This window comes from Lepidochelys kempii, chromosome 1 (assembly GCF_965140265.1).
Source record: "Lepidochelys kempii isolate rLepKem1 chromosome 1, rLepKem1.hap2, whole genome shotgun sequence".
In the NCBI taxonomy this organism is placed as follows: domain Eukaryota; kingdom Metazoa; phylum Chordata; order Testudines; family Cheloniidae; genus Lepidochelys; species Lepidochelys kempii.
The window spans coordinates 253,002,347-253,024,139 of NC_133256.1; the positions used below are offsets into that span (position 1 = coordinate 253,002,347).

General features: G+C 43.3%; 1 protein-coding gene across 2 annotated transcripts in view; it reads left to right on the plus strand.

The window, feature by feature from the left end:
- CRY1 (cryptochrome circadian regulator 1) overlaps positions 1 to 21,505 on the plus strand; it is a 74,685-nt gene extending 53,180 nt beyond the window's left edge. Inside the window, exons 8-14 of one of the 2 annotated variants that reach the window (XM_073324442.1) lie at positions 5,184 to 5,335; positions 5,442 to 5,644; positions 6,482 to 6,583; positions 8,608 to 8,698; positions 9,687 to 9,758; positions 9,842 to 9,946; positions 21,374 to 21,505. In XM_073324442.1, coding sequence (XP_073180543.1) covers positions 5,184 to 5,335; positions 5,442 to 5,644; positions 6,482 to 6,583; positions 8,608 to 8,698; positions 9,687 to 9,758; positions 9,842 to 9,938 — 717 coding nt within the window. In that variant the 3' untranslated portion in view covers positions 9,939 to 9,946; positions 21,374 to 21,505. Of the gene's footprint in view, positions 1 to 5,183; positions 5,336 to 5,441; positions 5,645 to 6,481; positions 6,584 to 8,607; positions 8,704 to 9,686; positions 9,759 to 9,841; positions 9,947 to 21,373 lie in introns of both variants that reach the window. The other variant, XM_073324433.1, reaches the window with a different exon arrangement.
- The last annotated feature ends 288 nt before the right edge of the window (positions 21,506 to 21,793 follow it).

Here is a 21,793-nt window from a genome sequence, read left to right on the forward strand (position 1 = left end):
CCCAGCTTTAAAAAAAAATCCTTAAAAAAACCTCCTAGGGAGGCTTGAGAATAATATCCTAACCAATTGGTTACACAGTGATCACAGACACAAACCCCTGGGTCTTCGGACAATGGAGAAATCAGTCAGGTTCTTAAAAGAAGGATTTTATTTTTAAAAAAGGTAAAAATCATCTCTGTAAAATCAGGATGGAAAATAACTTTACAGGATAACAAAAGATTCAGAAACACAGCAGAACTTCCTCTAGACTTAGTTTCAAAGTTACGAAAAAACAGGAATAAACCTCCTTCCAGCAAAGGAAAAATTCACAAGCAGAACAAAAGATAATCTAACACGCCTTGCCTGGGTTTTACTTACAATTTTTATAATATCAGAGACTCCTTATGACAAAGAGGGGGAAAAGTTGGACTCTCTAAGGAGAAAATTATTTTTACCAGCTTCTTTAAACATACATGTGTCCAATCATCAAGCAGTAATATCCAAGTATTATTTTCACTTCTGGGAGAAGATCTCAATGTTAACCAAGAACCTCTCAGAGGATCAGAGAAGCTTAACAACAGCTCTCATTAAAAAGAGCCAGAATGTGGCAAAACATGCCCTTAGGGCATTGTTTGATGTTTCTGACACTGCTTCAAGAGCTAAGGCATCAGCAGTAGCACTCCACAGATGTGCATGATCCTCATCTTTGCCTATGGAAACGGACAAAAATTAAGGATTTACCTTCTGAAGGAGACAGGCTGTTCAGTTAAAAAACTGTTGAAGTGCTGGAGAAAATGGACACACTCCACTGCGAGATCTATGGGGTTATTACCTCCCTTATTGTAGAAAGACATCTGCAACTATGTTCAAATTTGAGAGACAATACTTTCTATCTTCTTCCTCATTATTATTATTATTATTATTTATTATTATACCGTTAGGAGACGTCCTTATTACCAACAACACCACACAGCCTCTCAAATTCAGGGGAGAAAGAGAAATCCTGCAAGCCATGAATGAGGACAAAGAACTTCTTAACTACATCTTCCTTTCCTTATGTCAGACCATGGGTTTGATGTGATGAACAAGGGCATCAAACCAATTTCAGTAAATACCACCCATATTTTAAGGAACAGTCTCTCTCATTTCTACAGTCCGTGGACAAATATCACCTTGGACAGATGAGTTTTAGATACAGTAAAATAAGATTATACCATCCAATTCAAATTTCTTCTTCCATGCAACTCCCCCACCCCTCTCCCTCTTCAGGGACCCTTCCCATAAGAACTTAAGGATGGAAGCACAAGGAAGGTCTGTTGCAATCTGGGGCTATAGAAAAAGTTCCATTAGGTTCCAAGAACAAGGGATTCTACTCTGGGTACTTCTAATCCAAAAAAGAATGGAGGTGACAGACCAAATCTAAACCTCAGAGCTTTAAACAGGTTTATCAGGAAGTTTCAGCTGAGAATGGTAATTAGGGGGTTGATTATTGCCTCCTTGTCTGCTCTGAATTGGTTTGGTACTCTTTATCTCAGGGACACTTTTTCATAAAACCATTTCTAGTATAGGCTCCTACCTTTTTGGCCTACCAACCACACCCAGAGTCCACCAAATGCACTGGTCTGGTAGCAGCATATTTGAAGAGAGAAGAAATTTTCATTTTTGTGTATTTAGACAATTGGCTTCTGAAGGCTCCATCCAAAGAAGAATTACAGAAAGCCATTTGGATTACTCGTGTTTTTATTTAGAACACTAAGTCTTCTCATAAACAAAGAAAAGTCTTTTCTCACACCATCACAAAAGATTCCATTCATTGGTGTGATTCCCGACTCAATAAAAGGAAGAGAATGGTAGTTTATTTGTTAACTCTGTTGGGTCTGATGGCATCCACAACATATTTGACTCTGTATGCCGAGCTCAGAATGAGACCTCTTCAGTGCTGGCTACAAAGGAATTTCAGACCCATTACAGACCGCATGCAAAAATTACTCACTGTTCCAAGGAATACTTGTCTTTTGCTAAGGTGGTGGCTGGAACTTCAAAATACCCTCAAAGGCATTTTTGTTCAGCCTTTCTTCTCCTTCTTTAGTAATAACCACCATAGATGCTTCAAAGACAGGGCGGAAGTGCATCTTTGCAGTCTGTTTATTTGAGGCCCTTTGAATGACAGAGAATCCCTGTTACACATAAATGTTTTGGAACTGAGGGCAATCCAGTTAGATTTCAGAGCATCTCTCTCGCAGCTGCAAAATGCAGTAGTTCAAGTGGCCATGGACCATGTGTCAGCAACCTATGTGAACGAACAAGGAGGAACTTTATCATCTTAACTTTGCAAAGAGGCAGTAAAACTTTGGGATTGGTGTATCCAGCACAATGTATACTCAATTGCTCTGTGTGAAGCAAGTGAACACAGTATGATTGAAGATCAGTTGAGCAGAGATTCTTTGCAGACAAACAAATGGTCTCTTAAAAAATATGGTAATTCAGGATATTTTCAGCCTTTGGAGATTTCCAGACAGAGATATATTTGCAACCAGATTCAATAGGAAATGTCCCTATTTCCGTTCAAAACTGGCTCAGACAGCCTGTCATTGACGTATGTATTCCTCCTAGATTGGGAAGGCGGGTTCAGTGTATGCATTTCCCCCATTTCCCCTCATTTTCCAGTGATAAAAAGGGTAAGGCAAGATTCAGCTAGCATGATTCTCATTGCTCCAGAGTGGCAAAGACAATAGTGGTACACCGAATGCCTTCATTTATCCAAAGGTAATGACAAAATGCTCCCATCATCAATGGGCCTACTACCCCAGCAGGAGGGGAAGGTTGTCCACCCAAATTTTCAGTCATTATATTTGAGAGCTTGGGCGATAGGCCTTTGACAGAGTTAGAAAGATTGTGCTCAGTTCAGGTGCAAAGAATTTTAATTAATTCCAGAAAACTATCAACTAGAAAAAAGTTATGGGTTCAAGTGGAGAAGATTAGTTTTTGTGGGCAACTGGGAAAGGTGTTTGACCTGGTGTTAGCTCCAGTACAACTTATTGTAGAATATCTATTATGCTTAAAAAGAGTGGGGTTGTCTCTGCCTTCCATTAAGGTTCATCTAGCTGTATACCATACTCACGTTAATGGGAAAAAAATATATATATATATATATAACTAAATTCAAATTCCATGGCATGACAGGGCCCTGCACTGGGGGATACAAGTTCAGTAGCCCTTTCAAAAAGTTTGACCAGCATTGGTCAAACTTCTTGAAAGGGCTACTGAACTTGTATTTCCCCAGTGCAGGGCCCTGTCATGCCATGGAATTTGAATTTAGTTTGGACTCCTCTCTTGTCTAACTTGAGCTTATAGTTAGCTGCTCTTTGTTTCACTTATCTGCGAAGACCGTGTTTATGATAGCAGTTACTTCTCAAGAAGAATTTGTGAACTACATGCACTGGTGTGGACCTCCTCCCCCTTATGCACTTTTTATAAGGACATAGTGGTTCTTAGACCAGACCCTAAATTTCTTCCTAAAGTTGTTTGAGTTTCATGTAAATCAGACCATTAATCTATTCTTTCCCAAAGCCTCATTCATCTAAAGGGGAGAATTTAGATTACATTCTTTAAATACCAAGAGAGTACTCTCATATTACTTAGATAGAACAAAGAGTTAAGTCTTCTTCCAAGTTATTTATTTCATATGCTGGTAACTCTAAAGGTAAAGTCATTTCTCTCAGTCCTCCTGTCTAGATAGGTTAGTGCATTTAAGAAGAACTTCTTTCCCTATTCCTAGTCTGTCCAGAGCTCATTCTACTAGAACAGTAGCTACATATGTGGCTTTTTATAAACATATTGCCCTTATTGAGATATGCAAAGCTGCTACATGGAGGTTGTTTCACATTTGCACAGAGCATTATGCATTGGATACGGCATCCTGGTTACACACCCAGTTTGGTAGAGTGGTACTCCAATCCTTGCTTAGTTAGAGCTCTTCATCCCTCTGTTCAATTTGCTGTACTGCTTGCAAGACTATCCCAAGAGTGGGGATATGCTGAGGATGCTCGAAGAAGAAATGAAGGTTACTTGTAACTGGAGTTCTTCAAGATGGGCTCTGCATATTCATGCTCCCCGACCACCTTCCCCACTCCTGCAGAGTCCAGATTAAAATATCTTGGGTTTTCTGCTCTAGCAGTGGAAGGAACTGAGGGGGCAATGTTCCTCTGCCCCCTTTAAACTCTCACCCTCAGAAAGTGCTCAAGTGCTGGACAGGGAGGGCAGGGGAGCATGGATGCCTAATGGGCACTGCTAATAGAAGGTTCTACCATACAGCACTGGTTGGCATGAGTCACAAGAATGTAATTATGCAGTGTCGATCTCTAAGAACTCAAGTTACAAGTAAGTAAGAAACCTTCATATGTCAAAGCTGTTAAGTTCTGAATTTTTTAGAATAAGTAATTATTAAATGTTAACTGTCTAGTTCACCTTGAATGGTCTCTTGCAACATGTATAACAGTCTGTTCCACCTTGTATTTAGCTGTGACACTGAGTACCTTTCCCAGACTGGAAGAAGAGCTCTGTGTAAGCCCAAAAGCTTCACTCTTTTTCACTAAGAGAAGTGATCCAATAAAAGATATTACCTCACCCACCTTGTCTCTCTAATTATTAAGTTAACTGTTAAGTTAATTGAAACCATTTTTATAGCTTTTTGGAAAATTAATTACCTAATGCTTTCTAGTGGGAAAGTTATGTAGCTTTCTAGTAGAGAACATACAGAGCTAACTAGGTAAGAAAATTCCACCCCTAACCAGAGACAGTGTGGTCTAGTGGATAGAGCGCGGCACAGGGATTCAGGAGACCTAGGTTCTATTCCTAGCTCTGCCACTGGCCCACTTAGGTGACTCGGAGCGAGTTATTTCACTGCTCTGTGTTTGTTTCCCATCTGTAAAATGCATTTGTACAAAATATGTCCAACTTCTGTGCTGTAGAAGCCAGATATACCTCTTTTCCACTATCCCACTTGAATGGACTATAAAGAGGTACTTGTGTAAATATTTATTGAGCACTCTTTGGATGTTACCAAGTCTGTTCAAATGTCAGTACTATGCTCTTAAATGTTGAAATGCTATCTTTTCTGACATCTTGATAGCTGAGCAATGCTTAGGAATGTTTGTGGAAAAATTTAACACATTTAGAATAACTTGATACTGTTATTTCTTAAGGTGTTTGAAGAATTGCTGCTTGATGCAGATTGGAGTGTAAATGCTGGAAGCTGGATGTGGCTTTCCTGTAGTTCGTTTTTTCAGCAGTTTTTTCACTGCTACTGTCCTGTGGGTTTTGGCAGAAGAACTGATCCTAATGGGGACTACATCAGGTAATCTCATGTACAATCCACCCCATAAATATTATAAAGCCATCTTTGAAGTTGCCTGAGTTTTAAACAGCTATGTGTTTTAAACTATACTTTTTTTTCTTTAAAGACGTTATTTGCCTATACTTAGAGGTTTCCCTGCAAAATACATATACGATCCTTGGAATGCCCCAGAGAGCATCCAGAAGGCTGCAAAATGTGTAATAGGAGTTCATTATCCTAAACCAATGGTAAATCATGCAGAGGCAAGCCGCCTGAATATTGAGAGGATGAAACAAATCTACCAGCAGCTTTCACGATACAGAGGCTTGGGTATGACTGTAGTCTACTTCGTATATTTAATTGAGGTTTTGTCTCCCCTTCAAGTTGTGACAACCCATTCTGTAGCTATGGGGACCAGATATGAGCCCAGTGTCGGGGTAGCCTAGTTAACCAACAAAAGTGGATTATAAGAGCAGTGTATCCTTCTAACACTTGTCTTTTCCCTCTCACTCACCTCTTCCCAGCCCTTTGCAATTCATCTGGTCTGCACCTGCCTATGGAGTTCGTCCTGAAGTTTCTTTAAGATCATGTCATCTCCAGGGCATCAAAATAGACTTGTATAGATTAATTTTACTACCAGATAGAATTACTGCAAGAAAAAGTTACAGTGGAAAAGGTCTTGCAACCTTAACTATACAATCTGCTATTCACAAACATGGTAGTTTATCTTGAGAAATTAATTTTAACCTTTGTTTACATTCTTCCATCTATTTAAAAAAGTCCACTTCTCCCACTGTTGTGCAACATGTGCATTTGTTGACACCTGCCTGTCCAAATAATGGCTGTATTCCAGGGATGTGGGGTATATACATAGATATGAAGTAACTTGTGATGTCTTTTACACTAAAATGCACTATATTTAACATATGCAATTAACGTTTCTTGCAAAAATACTGACTTTTTGATAAGTAAAATAATTATAACCTAAAATTACTTGGAAAGATATTCCAATTTACAGTAGAGGAGGAAAAAAATAATTCTCCCCACTGATGAAGTTCAACTACTAAAGAAAATACTGTTGAGAGACAAGGGAAGATATATACACTACATCAAAACACATGTGCTTGCCTCAATATTGTTGGCAATGAATTTTGTTTCCTTGATTAGGTCTTCTTGCAACAGTGCCTTCTAACCCAAATGGAAATGGAAATGGTGGCCTAATGGGATATTCACCAGGAGAAAACATCTCTGGTTGTAGTAGTGCAGGTGGTAAGTAGAATCTCCTCAGGTCCAATACTTTTGTCAGAATAGAAGTTGCATAAACGCCTTAAGTGAGCCCCCTAGCATGCTCACTTAACGTTGTAGTTATGTTCCTGAAAATTGCTACTTTAAGCAAAACGATGTTAAGCAAATCCAATTTCTCCATAAGAATTAATGTAAATAGCCGGGGTTAGGTTCCAGGGAAATTTTTTTCACCAGACAAAACACTATGTTTTATTTATATTTATATCTATAGACACACACACAGTATAAGTTTTTTAAACAAACAATTTAATACTGTACACAACAATGATGATTGTGAAGCTTAGTTGAGATGGTGAAGTCAGAGGTTGGAAGAGGGCAGGATATTTCCCAGGGAATGCCTTACTGCTAAATGATGAACTAGCACTCGGCTGAGCCCTCAAGGGTTAACACGTTGTTAATGTAGCCTTACACTCTGCAAGGTGGCACGAATGGAGGGAGGGGAGACAGAGACACACACCATGTGTGCATTGCCCCTTTAAGTACTTTGACCTCACTCTAAGTACATTGCCTTTTTAAGTAGATCAGGAAGTTGAGACAGCAGCTGCTGCCAGCAGGCTCCCTCCGTCCTGAGCCCTGTCATGTCTTCCTCCTCCTCTTCTCCCCCAGCCCCCCATGGAGATGAGGTGCAGGAGGAGAGGAACACCCTGATATTAGCCCCCTCTTTCCACACCTCCCTCCCCCCTTACACAGCAAGCAGGAGCAGCTCCAAGACATAGGGCAGGAGCAGCACATGGCAGTGGGGGGAGGGACAGCTGAACTGCCTGGCAATTAGTAGCCTGCTGGGCAGCTGCCACACAAGGAACTTAAGGGAGCTGATGGGGGGCTGTCGGTTCACCCTGGTTCCAAGCCCCCAACAGCTAGCTCCAACGGCCTGCTCTTCCTGCAAGCAGTGGACAAAGCAGGTGGCTGCCAAACAAGATTATAAGGGAGAATTGCGCAACTTTAAATGAGCCTGTTCTCTAATTGATCAGCAACGAAACAACGTTAACTTGGATGACGTTAAGTGAGGAGTTACTGTATTATGTAGAAACAGCTACCCTCATGAAAACAGTTTTGTGAAAACAGCTCTTAAGAATGATTTCAGATCCACTCTTCCACCATAGCTAATTTTTGCATGATTATATAAATGTTAAGAGTCGCTCATCTGAAGAATAGGTACATTCAGCATAAGTAAGTAGAAAGGAATGTTCTTTAGAAAGGAATGGTCTAACCCTTGTAAAAGTATTAATACATTTCAAGCAATTCTTCAAAACATTTGTACATCTATTTCCCTCCTAGGAATCATTAATACCTTGTGATAGTGGTAACATCATAAATTAAATCAAGCTGTAAACTCTTTGAGGCAAGGCCCATTTTTGCTATATTTGTACCGTGCCTAGTACTTTGGAGACTGTGGATACTCTAGCTACCAACCCAGTACAAATAATGATGGTAAAATATCCCAAACATACCTACAATACATAATGTATAACTTTTCAATTGGGTTTTAATTAAAAATATTTTTAGCCTACAAACATCCTTTAGGTGATGTACAGATGTTAGTATTTTATATACAGAATATAGGGAATAAAACATGCTCTGAAACTTAAACATCAAAGGCAAAACTTTCAAAGGGGCTTCAGTCCAGCATACAAAGTTGAGGAGACAATTTTGCATTATCAGATTCTTGTGTACATAAATTGCATTTGTATTTTTCATATCAGGAATGTGAGTCTCAGCTACTTGATTGATGCACAGAGATCTGAATTGGTTTGAGCAATACCTTGGACATAAAATTTTCCCCTTAACTTCAGAGGTTACATTTAAAAAAAATCTTCATAAATTTCACTTTACAGAACCCTTTATAGCTTTAGAATGCAATATTCAGTAATTCCCATTTTGTACAAGACAGTACATATTTCAAACATTACACTTAATTATTTATTAAATGTTCAATCTGTGCTGTATTCTATGCTAAAAAATTTTTTTTTAAAATGTCCTTTTTTCAGGAGCTCAACTGGGAAGCACTGATGGTCATACAGTGGGCGTTCAGACATGTGCCCTAGAAGACTCACATGCAGGATCAAGTGTAATACAGCAGCACGGTATTATTCAGCAAATAAAATGTGTTCAGAAAAGTTCTCATGATTCTTGAAATTGTTAAAAACCTCAGTTTCCCTGGGCCACTTCTCCTTTGGCCCTATGCACCTTCCTGCCCCTTTGCAGCAGGGCCGCAGCCTGGCAGGTAATGGGTTGGAGCCCCTATCTGCTCCCCCAAGCCTACCCAGCACTGCTCTGTCCAAGGTGCTACTCCTTTTGTCAGGAGCCAGTCCTTCTCCCTTGCTGGCCAGGGAGTGACTGCCTTCTCCCTAGCTGGGCAGCCTTTATATAGGACCTAGCTGGGTCGTGATTGGCTGCCCCTTCCCCCATCCTGATTGGCTCTCCCCAGGTCTTCACTGATTGGCTGCTGGTCTGCGCAGCCTCTCTGGCCTGGTTGAGCCCTTTTTCTCAGGGGGTGGGGCTCTGCCCCACGACACACTCCCATTGCAATCTCGGCAGAGGTTGAGGGTTGACAATACAGATGTGGAGACAGGACTTCACTCTCACACCTTACAGGCCTCCAGAACATGGCTGAAGCAAATGTTTGGGTAGAATAGAAAAACTTGTTCTTGCTTCTGCAGTACATGCTCTGTTGATAGACAATTCCAACACTGAGGGCTGTCGGGCAATTTACATGAAACAGAAAATTCTGGTTCATCCCAGTTTAGTTGTGCTGTTGACTCCTGGTATCTTAAGAGAATAGTAAAAAGGATGAGGTGATTGGACAGTGTCAAAACTAAAGTTGGTAGTAGTTAGAAAAGGGGTGTGAAGAGGGGTGTGTGTGTGTGTGTGTGTGTAGAGAGAGAACTTCTTAGTACGAGAATTTTTCAGCAAACAAGAATGATTTAGGTCAGACTTCTCTGTGTTTGGGAGTTCAGGGTTTGGCTCCCCTTGTTCATACAAAAGCTTAATGGATACAAGCGTATAACTGATAAATAAAAGGAAAACACAGGAATGATTTAAGTAAATGTATACTGTATTTTAACAGGTTATTCTCAAGGCAGCAGTATTTTACATTATGCCCACGGAGACCATCAGCAATCACATTTACTGCAACAAGGTGACTTATGTTTTAAAAGATGTCATTTGGATACATAAAAAACAAAATAGTTTCTTAAGTTAGGTGTTGATTTCATTTTTCAGGAAGAACAGGAAGCACTGGCATCAGCACTGGGAAACGCCCAAATCCAGAAAAGGAAACTCAGAGCATTGGGCCGAAAGTCCAGCGACAGAGCACTAATTAGATTGGTAAGAAAGGAGAACTCTAAAACATCTGGTTGGTGAGCTAAATTACTATATAGTGTGTGCACCCATTAATGTACAATGTGTGTGCTGTTGCATGGTATAAAGCGGAGCAAATACACATAACTACTGACTGAATGTGGCTGAAAAGGAACAGCAGCTATGCTCTGCTTTCTTGTGCACACAATTGTGATGGAAGTGGAAGGCTGAAAAGCAAGTTCTTCTTTGAGTGCTGGCCCTATGTATATTCCATTGTGAGTGTGCATGCACCTTAGACTAGAGAATTTTTGAAAGCAGTGTCCATAGGTCAGCGCCTGTGCCCCTACTCTCTTCATGCTCTGCACCAAGTATATAAGGGATGGGGAGGACTGATCACCTTTTCAGTTCCTTCTTACTACCACATGGCCTAAGTGTGAGTCGCCAGTGTCCAGACCTGCTTCTTTCTCTTCAGCCTGATCCTTAAAACCTGTAAATATTTAAAAGTTTACCCGCTTTATCTTTAGCATAGTTAATGTTTTTAATAGTTCTATTAGTATAGCTAATGGATAGTTAAATCCCCTCCCTGGGGACTCATGTGCATCCCAGTATGTAAATTAGATTATGCCTAGATTATCTGGCTTTAAAAGCTGCATCTCCTGTACTTGCACCTTCCTGGTCAGTGACAACCACCAGCGCTGCCTGTACTGCTTTGGGGAAGTGCCTGCCATCTTCCAGATGCAGTATCTGTCACTACTTTCCTAGCTAGATCCCTACGGGTGCGAGAATTCCGGCTTAAAAAACACCTCATGGAAAAGGCTACGAAGCCCCAGTCAGACCCAAGTCGACAAAACCCCCTGTATATTAGCTAGAGTCGTCAAGGAGTCTGCCTCCTGGTGTGAAGCCTGATGCAGGAGCGATGGAGAATATGCCTATGGACCCTTCATCAGGGGTTCCTCACAGGAGCAGAGCATGCTTGTATAAGCACAGAAGCAGATCTCCCCTCTAAGTCCGCTCCAAAGAGGACAGATCTCTCCCTGTCCAATTCAGGCAAGTCTTTGTGCCCAGGGTCAATCAGCGTTGTCTTGGCAAATCACACTGGATTTCTGACTACATTTAAGCTCTGCTACAATCTTGCTAAAATGTCTCCTCCACCAAGAATAATAGCTCACTCCATTGGGGCTCAGTCCACTTCATCAGCTTTTCTCAGCAACGTTCCGGTAGCTGTTGTATGTAAGATAGCAACATGCTTGTGTGTGCATTCCTTTTCCACTCATTATGCCATCACTCAAGTCTCCTGGGATGATGCCAGTTTAGTAACAGACTTGCCAGTCTCTCTTCAGATGATCCAAAGTCCCTCCACCTGTAAGGGAACTGCTGATGAGTCACCTACAGTAGAACATATATGTGCACTGGAAGGAGAAAAAGCAGTTACTTACCTGTATAGTAACTGTTGTTCCTCGAGATGTGTTGTGCACACACACATTTCGTGACCCGCCAACCTTCCAAACTACTTCAGACATTACATACAGCAATGTGAAGGAACGGAGCAGCGGGCAGCAGATATTCCCCTTGTATACCCTCACCTGAAGGCATGAGGAGATCACGGCAGCATGCACTGCCTAGTAGTACTACTGCACTGAGCATACAAACCTCTACATTGGAATGTATGTGTTCACAGCACGCCTTGAAAAACAACAGTTACCATACAGATAAGTAACCATTTTTTCTTGCTAGTTTAGACTCTCCTCTTACTCTCAAGACAACGGATCTTTCCCTTAGTTCGCTACAGATTCACCTGGCACAATCGGTGCATGTCACCCACCATCGGGGGGTTATTCAATCTTTACTCACCTACCAACAGCCAGTTTCCAGAAGGTTCTGATTAGAACCTTTCTGCCAGTAAGGAAACCAACCCCTGACTGGGACCTTAATTTAGTACTTTCAGGTCTCACTAAGCTACTCTTTGAACCAGTAGCTATGTGTTTCATGTCTCACCTGTAGATAAATGTTGCCTTCTTCATTGCTATCACCTTGGCCAGAAAGGTAGGTGAACTTGGGGTCCTAATGGCTGTACACAGTATCCCATAAGGACAGAGTCTCTACATCCAACAACTACATCCAAAATTTATTCCTAAAATTGTTCCATCATATAAACCAGTCAGTTCATTTACCTGTGCCTTTCCAAAGCCTTATGCCTTTAGTGAGGAGAGGAGACTTAATTCTCTCGACGAATGATGAGTGTGGTCATTTTTACCTGCAGAGAACAAAACCGATCAGAACAGTCATCTAGATTGTTCATTTCCATACCAGAGTGAGTTTGAGGTCAAGCTATATCTTCTCAGTGGATCTCTGGGTATATCCTGTTCTCTTATCAGATGGCACAGCTTCCTCCCTCACATGGGGTAAAGATTTACTATGCAAGGGAATAAGCAGCCTCAGAAGCATCACTTCAAGAAGCATCCCTGCTTGGTATTTGCAGGACAACCTACATGGAGTTCCATCCACACATTCATGAGGCATTACTCCTTGGTCCAAGACTCTGCCTTTGACTCATCCTTTGGGGCAGTGGTTCTACAAGCAGCTATGCCACCTGTGTTCTTGCACCCGCCTCCTCTCTGAATACTGTTTGTCAGTTATCCATCGGGACCAGCACTCAAAGAAGAAAGGGAAATAGCTTACCTTGTTGTAACTGAAGTTCTTCAAGATGTGTGGTCCCTATCTCTCTTCCACTTCCCACCCTCCTTCACCTCTGCTTCAGAGCTTGGCAACATTCATGGTAGAGAAGAAACTGAAGAAGCAGTTGGTCTGCCCCACTCCTTATACCCTCACGATAGAGCACAGGAAGAGTAGGGGTGCAGGCATGGACCAATAGACACTACTTGCAAAAATTCTCTGGTCTCAGGCACCTGGAATGCATGCGTACCCACAGTGGAATAGATAGGGACTACACATCTTGAAGAACTCCAGTTACAACAAGGTAAGTAATTTCCCTTTGTATGGGATTGGATAGTGAATTGGCCTTGGGGCTGTGGTACAGGGCTTTAGAAAGAAAAGCGCTCCTTATGGATGTCCTAAGATGTGCATTTAGGCCTTGGCTCCTCAGATTCTCAGGCTCTGCATGGTTTCAAGGCCAAGACCTCTGTGTGATCTGTACCACTGTTAATTTCTCTTAACGTGAAAGAGTAGCATGTAGTGTGGTTTTTTTTTTTTTTTTTTTTTTCATGCTGTCATAGCCATATGTTTTTTACACTTTCCATTCCTTGGGTTCTTCCTGTGATGGGGAGGATTAGCTAAGTATAAAGGGCCATAACTGCAAGTTTAATTCTTTGACAGCACTATTAGTCAATTTTCTCATGGTAAGATCGAATGTGTCTTGCAGCCAGTGTTACTGCATGTTGACACATCTTCATAAAGACATTGCAGTACGTTGTTGACACTGCTGTGATTTCTGTGGCTCTGTCTCGGATTAAGTCAGTCTCCTCTGATTCTTTATCTCCATCACCCTACTGGCTTCTTGAAGCATTGGGAATGGAATCTCGAGACCCTGCTCCATTTGCTCCGAACTACACTTCCACCCCGTTATCTTACATATCTCAAGCAATGTGGATGTGCTTCACTGGTGGTTCTTCGAGTGATATTCCCAGGGGTGCTTCACTGTAGTTGCGGCAGTGCCTTTGCGTCTGGAGTCGGAGATCTTCAATAGCAGTGCCCATCGGACCGCACATGCGCACCTCACCTCCCCTGCGCTGTGTGCAGGTAGTATACATAACGCTGTTCGGTCCGACTGCCCTCAGTTCCTACTCTACTGCCTGCATTCTGGTACGGAACAATTAGCAGAGCCCACTTAGGTAATGTCTTACCTGTTTTCCCTCTCGTAGTTAGTTAGCTCCTTCATTTTCTTTTCTTATCCTTCATCCTTTTAAAAAAAAAAAAACAACCTTTTTTGTTTGCCCTATTTCCCATCAGGGAAACTATTCCCTCACCCTTATGCAGGGCTCCTCCGGGTTTAAGCGGTGTGTGTTATGTGGGGCCGCCTTCTCTATAACAGACAGCCACGCCCAATGTATCTATTGCCTGGGAGAGGGACACGTTTCCCAGAAGTGTTTCCACTGTCTGGGCTTAAAGCCCAAGAGCAAGGAAAGACAGGGACCTTAAACTCAAACTATTCCTCATGGAAAAGTTCCTGCGACCAGTGTCGGACCCTGGTTCTTATTCCTTACTGGAGAGACCCTCACACTCAGCAAGGTCATCTGCCAACTCTCACTTCCCTTGCCTGAGTAAGGGAAGATCATCCTCTAACCAGGCTGACACTTAGAAGAGAGCCGTCCCTCCTTCAGCGCCTGAGGCACAAAGTGCAGGAATGCCATCTCTGGCTAGATCCGTAGTGCGAATGGCTTCTGAGAAGAGGCACAAAGCTGCTCCTAGACTGACTACCTCGGCCCCTGAGAGTAAGTCTAAGGACCGTGCCAGGGCGAAACAGTAGGTATCAGCGCTATCTCCTGTTGTGGGCAACCGAAGCAAGCCCTTTATCTCTTCAACGGCTCCAGGTCCATTTTTTGTGCCGAGGACGCTGTCTGCACCACCACTGACAAAACAGCTGGCTCCAGTGAAGCCCTCAGCCCTGACCTGCGCACGGCACTGAAGCTTTCGGCTCTGAGAAAGACTCCAGTAGGGTTGCAAACTCCTACTAAAGCTACGGCTCTGAAAAGCACTCTGGCGCAATCTGCTTACTCTTTTTTCCATATCACACCTCAGCACCGTGCTCAATACAGGCACTGAGCAGAGATCACTCGCAGGAATTCACACAGCTGTCAGACCTCACTATATCTGACACTGCAGACTCTCCGCTTCTCAGACAGGAGGTGTCCCAAATCTCACCCACTTCTCAATCAACACACTCTTCATGCTGTCTCACAGGGACAGGACCTCCTTTTCTTAGTGATGTTGAGGAGGATGAAAAGACGCTCTTGCCCCACCAACATCAGGGCAATTGACATCAACTTACCAGCCTTACCCTGCTGCAGTTCAGGGAACCCAGCCTTTTCAGGGGTCCCCATGAATGCAACCATATATTCCCTTTCCCCCTAATTGGCCATATTGGGACCCCTGGGCCATGTATAGGGCACAATTTGGTAATCCCCCACCACTGCAAACATGCCAGCCTCCATCCATTCCCTTCTCAACAATCTCTCGACCTCCAGAACCACATACTCCGTAAATACCACCACTGGAGGAGGAACTGGAAGGAGAGCAGGATGGGGAGGTACCTCCGGTCTTCCCATTTTCTTCATCTTCACCTGATGGAGCCATCATGCCACCTCCTCCCACAGTGGCTGATGATTTTTGTCACTTTCATGAGTTAGGGAGTCAGCCACTCTACGAAACAAAGATCCCACTTGAGAAGGTCAAGGAGCAACAACATAAACTGATGGACATTCTCCATACCTTCTCAACAACAAAAAATGCCCTAGCTATTAACGGTTCACTACGTGAACCTGCAAACCTTCTTTGGCAGACTCCAGCCTCTATCCCACCTACATGCAAATGGGTGGATAGGAAATATTATGTACGTGAAGAAAATGTGGGGTTTTTATTTTCACATCCTGCCCCAAATTCCCTTATGGTGAATGTGCTACAAGAGAAGAGCCATCAGTGCCAATCCAATCATCCTGACTGAGACTGGAAACATTTAGCTCTCCTGGGTAGAAAATCCTACTCATCTGCTACCCTCCAATTTTGAATTTCTAACTATGAGGCCCTTATGGCCAAATAAGATTGTAAAAAATTATTCTGAGCTGGAGTAATTTTGCCAGGATCTGCCAGAGGAAAAAAGGGAACAATTCCTGTCCCTCATTTCGGAAGGTCACTTAATAGCCTGCACGGCCCTGCAGGCCCTCCCTGGACTTAAATGACACAGCTGCCCGATACTGCGGTAGTAATGTGACGTGTATCATGGTTGAACCTTTCAGGATTCCCAAAGGAGATGCAAAATACAGTCAAGGATCTCCCGGTCGAGGGACAAAAACACTTTTCTGAGCACATGGACAACTCCTTACACTCACTGAGAGACTCCTGAGCCACTGTAAAATCCCTCGGTATGTACACACCACAGCCAAAACAAACATTGGGAAAATATCCACTCCCTCCACGATCTCTCCCTCAGCCATACTACCCACAGCAGCAGTTTGACAACCAAGGCCGTTGTCGCCGACTTCCCAACAAGTGCAGACAATCGCCTGCACAAGGGACACCTGGGCCCGAACACACTCTAATAAGCAGCAAATTTGAAGGTGTGGTCAAGGTCCAGAGACCCTCCTGCCTGCTCCTATTGCCCCTACCAGCAGTAACGCCATCTACACACTGACAGTTCGGCAACCACCTAGCTCCATTTTTACCATCTTGGATGCTCATTATCTTGGACAGATGGGTTCTGGAAATAGTAAAGGTTACTCCATTCCCTTCCTAACTTTACCATCCTGCCAACCCCCCCTCCACATCCCTTTTCAGGGACCCCTTACAGGGGAGCCCATCCTGGAGGGGAAGGTGAGGCATCTTCTTCAACAGGGAGCCATAGAACCAGTCCCTCCACAACACAAAGGATGCGGTTTCTACTTTCACTACTTCATGGTACAAAAGAAGTTTGGCGGTTGTTGCCCCATCCTAGACCTTCGCAATCTCAACAAGTTTGTGAGACTACAGTGTTTGAATATGGTCACCCTATCCACCATCATCCCAGCACTGGAACAGGGGGGATTGGTTCTTGGCCCTCAACCAACAGGACGCATACTTTCATATTGCAGTAAACCCTGCTCACAGACATTTCCTACAATTCATTGTTGACCACGGTCACTACCAGTACAGGGTACTACCCTTCAGACTATCCACAGCTCCGTGAGTTTTTTCCAAAGTACTTGCAGTGGTCATGGCCTTCCTCCGCAAACAAGGCATCACCATTTTCCTGTATCTAGATGACTCTTCTCAAAGTGCCATCCAAGACAGAAGCTCTCCAAGCAGTCCACACTACAATGACCCTCTTTACAAAACTGGGCCTCCTTATCAATTTTGAAAAGTCCACACTAACCCCAGTGCAAACACTGGAATTCATTGGTACTCTACTCGATGCCAAGCGGGCAAGAGCATTTTTACTACCTCACAGGTTCACAGCGATAACACAACTAGTCTCAACCACCAAAGCATGCCCCCAAATTCCAGCACATACATGCCTCCAATTCTGGGACATATGGCTGCAGCTACATTTATGGTCAAACACACAAGGCTGCATATGCAGTGTCTTTAGGGCTGGCTCCGTACAGTATATCTTCCTCACAAGCACAGCATGCAAAAACTCCTGTCCATGCCAGCACAGGTCAAGGAGTCACTACTGTGGTGGACGTGCCCGACAATGTCTGTGCCAGGGTCCCTTTTCTTCAACCTCCACCTACTGTGATACTTACCACCAATGCCTCCCTCCTCAGCTGGGGAACACATCTATGCAAGCACAGTATGCAGGGCAGATGGATGCCCACCAAGTCCACCTTACACATCAACCTCCTGGAACTGAGGGCAGTCCGCAGTGCCTGCCAACATTTCCTACCACTCCTCAGAAACTAGACTATTTGAGTAATGACAGACAACCTCACTTGTATGTATTCCATCAACAGGCAAGGAGGTGACAGGTCCCATTCCCTACGCTCAGAAGCGATCAAGCCATGGAATTGGCGTATCCACAATGACATCTCCATCTCTACTGTGTATCTCCCTGGACTTCAGAACACAATAGCGGATACGCTGAGCAGAACCTTCTCACACTAGCACGAATGGCAGCTCGACAAGAGAGCACTCCGACCCATCTCCCGCCAATGGGGTCACCTCACCATAGACCTTTTCACCACTCAGAATGCCCGCTGTCCTCAGTCTTGTTCCAGAGCAGGGCTGGGATTCTATTCACTAGGGGATGCATTCCTTATGAACTGGAATGCACCACTTCTCTACGACTTCCCGCCCTTTCCCCTCCTGTTCCAAGTCTTACTCAAGATACAGGAAGATCGAGCTCTGGTTATACTAATCACACCGACATGGCCACAACAAGTCTGGTTCATGCACCTGCTTTGCATGACAGTTTCTCGGCCTATAAACCTTCCCCCAGCATCATGGCTCCTCTCTCAGGACAGGGGGCACATTCAGCATCCCAATCCACAGATGCTCCCCTGAAAGCTTGGCTCCTTCATGGCTCTGGGATTCTGAAATAACCTGTTCAGATTCAGTAAAACATACCTTGATAAAAGCAGGTGCGAGTCTGCCAGACGTACCTGTTCTCACAAGTGGAACTGGTTCCAACTTTGGTATGCCGACAGACAGGTTGATGCAGCCTGCACTCCATTAACTCTCATATTGGACTACCTCCTTCAACTCAAACAGCACGGATTGGCTTTTAGTTCTCTAAGGGCATGGCTACACTTGCAGATGTAGAGCACTTTGAGTTAAACCAGCCTTCGTAGAACGCAGTAGGGAAAGCGCTGCAGTCTGTCCAGCTACAAGCGCACTGGTGTGGCCACATTAGCAGGTCTTGCAATGGCCACAGAGAGCAGTGCATTGTGGTAGCTATCCCAGCATGCAAGTGGCTGCAACGTGCTTTTCAAATGTGGTGGGGGGTGGAGTGTGACAGGGAGTGTGTTGTGTGTATGTGGGGGGAGAGGGAGTGGGTTTTGGGGGGGCTGAGAGCATGTCAGCATGCTGTCTTTTAAGTTCAGACAGCAGCAGACCCTCCTCCGACCCCCACCTCACTCTCTCACACACACAGCATTCCACAGTAATGGTTGCTTTGTCTTGGAGCAGATAAGCAGCCAGCTGTCAGAAACGGAGCTTTCAAAGGGGATATCCTCATTCCTACAGCAAGCTCAAAGCAATGAGAAGAGTGGCCACTTGACTTAAGGGGATTATAGGACATTTCTGGAGGCTGATCAGAGCACAGTAATGTAACAGTTTGTTCACAGTGACGCCCGAGTGTTTCAGCCAAGGCGCAGCAAGCATTAATCATCTCACCGAGGTGGAGTACCAGGAGCGCTCCAGCCGTGGAGTCAGAGCGCTCTACATGCCTTGCCAGTGTGGATGGGTTTTGAGCTAGGGCGCCTGGGGCCGCTTTAACGCGCTCTCACTCGCAAGTATAGTCAAACCCTTAGAGTGCACCTGGCTGTAGTTACCACATTCCACTGCTCTGTCGAGGAATATTCAGTTTTTGCACACTCCCTTGTCAAATGTTTTCTTAAGAGTGTTGGAAACCTATACCCTGATATACGTCCCCCAACCCACCCTGGGGCTCCAGCCTAGTCCTACGCTCTCTGACTAGACCTCCATTTGAGCCAATAGCAGTCTGCTCATTCCTTCATCTAGCAATGAAACTGGCCTTCCTCATCACCATTACATCGGCACGACGCGTGGGAGAAATATCCTCTATTATGGCATACCCCCCCATATACAATGTTTTATAAGGACAAAGTGACCCTCCATCCCCACCCAAAATTCCTGCTGAAGTTATAACATTCTTCTATCTGAACAAGCCTATATTTCTCCTTCTTTCCCAAACCACACAATTACCAAGAAGCCGCTCCCCACATGTTAGATGTTCATTGTCATTCTATTTGGATAGAACCAAACCATTCAGGAACTCGCCACGCTTGTTCATATCCATTGCTGAACACTCTAAAGGCTCTGCTATATCTAAACGCCTCTCTAAATGGATTTCACAGTGCATACGCCTGTCTTACACACTTCACAATAAACCACCTGCCTCTATCAGGACACACTCCACACGAGCGTTCTCAACCTCCATTGCATTCCTCAATAATGTTCCCATAATATATGCAGGGCTCCCACATGGACATCTTCTGATACGTTCTCCCAACATTACGCCGTCTGGCAGGATTCCTCGACAGATGCCATTCTTGGACATACGGTCCTGTCCTCGGCGATACCAGCCACTCCGAAGCTCCAACCTTCTAGCTAGGGACACTGCTTTATAGTTACTTACAGTGATGGGGACAACACTCGAAGAAGAAGATAGGGTTACTCACCTTGTGCAGTAACTGAGGCTCTTCGAGATGTGTGTCCCCATTGGTGCTCCACTACAGCCCTCCTCCCCTCTGCTGCGGAGCATAGCATTTGGGCTCTGGAGCAGAGAAGGAACTGAGGGCGGTCAGACCGCACAGCACTATTTATACTACATGTGTGCAGCGTGGGGGAGGAGAGGTATGTATGTGCAGTCCAACAGGCACGGCTATTTAAGATCTCCAACTCCAGACACAAAAGCAGCGTCACACCTGCAGTGGAGTACCTGTGGGGGGACACATCTCGAAGAACCTCAGTTATTGCACAAGGTGAGTAACCTTCTCTTCTGACTAAGTTCACTCTTCATGAAACTATGTAAACTCTGAGGAACAACTTTGGACCCTCATACTCTAGGGCTTGATGAGTGTCTAAACTCCCAGGTTAGGCATTACTGGTTTGAAAGTATAATCTTTATTATTTTGTAATCTGACATCAGTAAATGGCTGCTGAGCTCCTTGACTTGACTCTACCTATTATTGCTTGGTCTATAATGCGGCAAATCACAAGTGTATTACAAAGAAAAAGAAATTCTCTTTTAGGAATTTGACTTCAATTGTATAGATATTTGAAGGAGATACATGAATTCACATAGACCTGAATGAGAACCCATTGAAAGCAGTAGACTAGCTAGTCATTATATTTCCCAATGAATGAGGTGTTGTCCCAACTATGTATGCTATGAAACGCTGATGGAAGGAGATCTGCATGCCTCTTTTCTACATCATGTTTTTCTGTAGCTGCCAATTGGACTCTCAGCCACTTGGTGACAAGAAATTTTGAAGAATTTGTTTTTTAGTTTTCCTGCGAACATTGTAGTCTAGTTTGAATGAACATGTTTAAAGAAAGAAAGAAAAAACCTTTTTCTCCTGTCAAAACTAATGGACTACACATCAGAATGGGTTTTGGTTTTTTTAATTATTATTGGAGTTCTCCAAATACGTTGCTTTCACCAATCTATACACCTTTCTCCACCCCTGTACACCTTTGGATTTCTTCCACAACTCTTGAAGAAATTCCCCATCTTTCAGTCTTTGGTAGTGAATTTTTCTTGTGAGCACACTTGTGAGTTACACTTTTGGGAGACCCCACTTGTCTAAAATGTCAGTTTTATTTTGTTTAAGGTATATTACATGCTGTTCCTGAACTCTACTGAAACGTCATTGTAAAATTGTAGTTAAATGTAATGTACACATCATAGTAATGTAGTAAGGAGATTTCATATCATGTAAGTATGTTTATTGGCCAGTTTACTGTAAAAATCATAATCAAAACATACATTTTATATGATATTGTACTGGGATCTGCAAAAATATTATTCCTCAATTGATTACTTTTTTTTTTCCCCTACAGCATTGTTGGAAGAGAAGATGCTGCACAGAATGTGTTGAAGGCAACATTTTGTTGCGCTGTATTGGAGCTAAAGTATTGTGAGAATACTTGTATTAAAGTAACACATTTTTCATAAATTTGTTTTGAATGTTCTGAATTGTTGTAAACAAGTTCAGTTTTTGGAATGCTTTATTTCTAATTGGCATTTTTATGGTTTTTAACTTTTTAATGACTTTCATAAAGGGCAAATTGAGATTTGTATATAAAGTATTTGGTGAGGAATTGTTAACTTGAATGTAAATACAAACATTCATGATTAGTGATAGACTCATCAATATATTTTTGATATTTCATGTATGGTAACAGTAAAGACAGTAAAGTAATGGTGGTTCTGTAAAATAGAAACTTTGTGGGCAGAAATTGGGAGGTATGGAGGTTTTT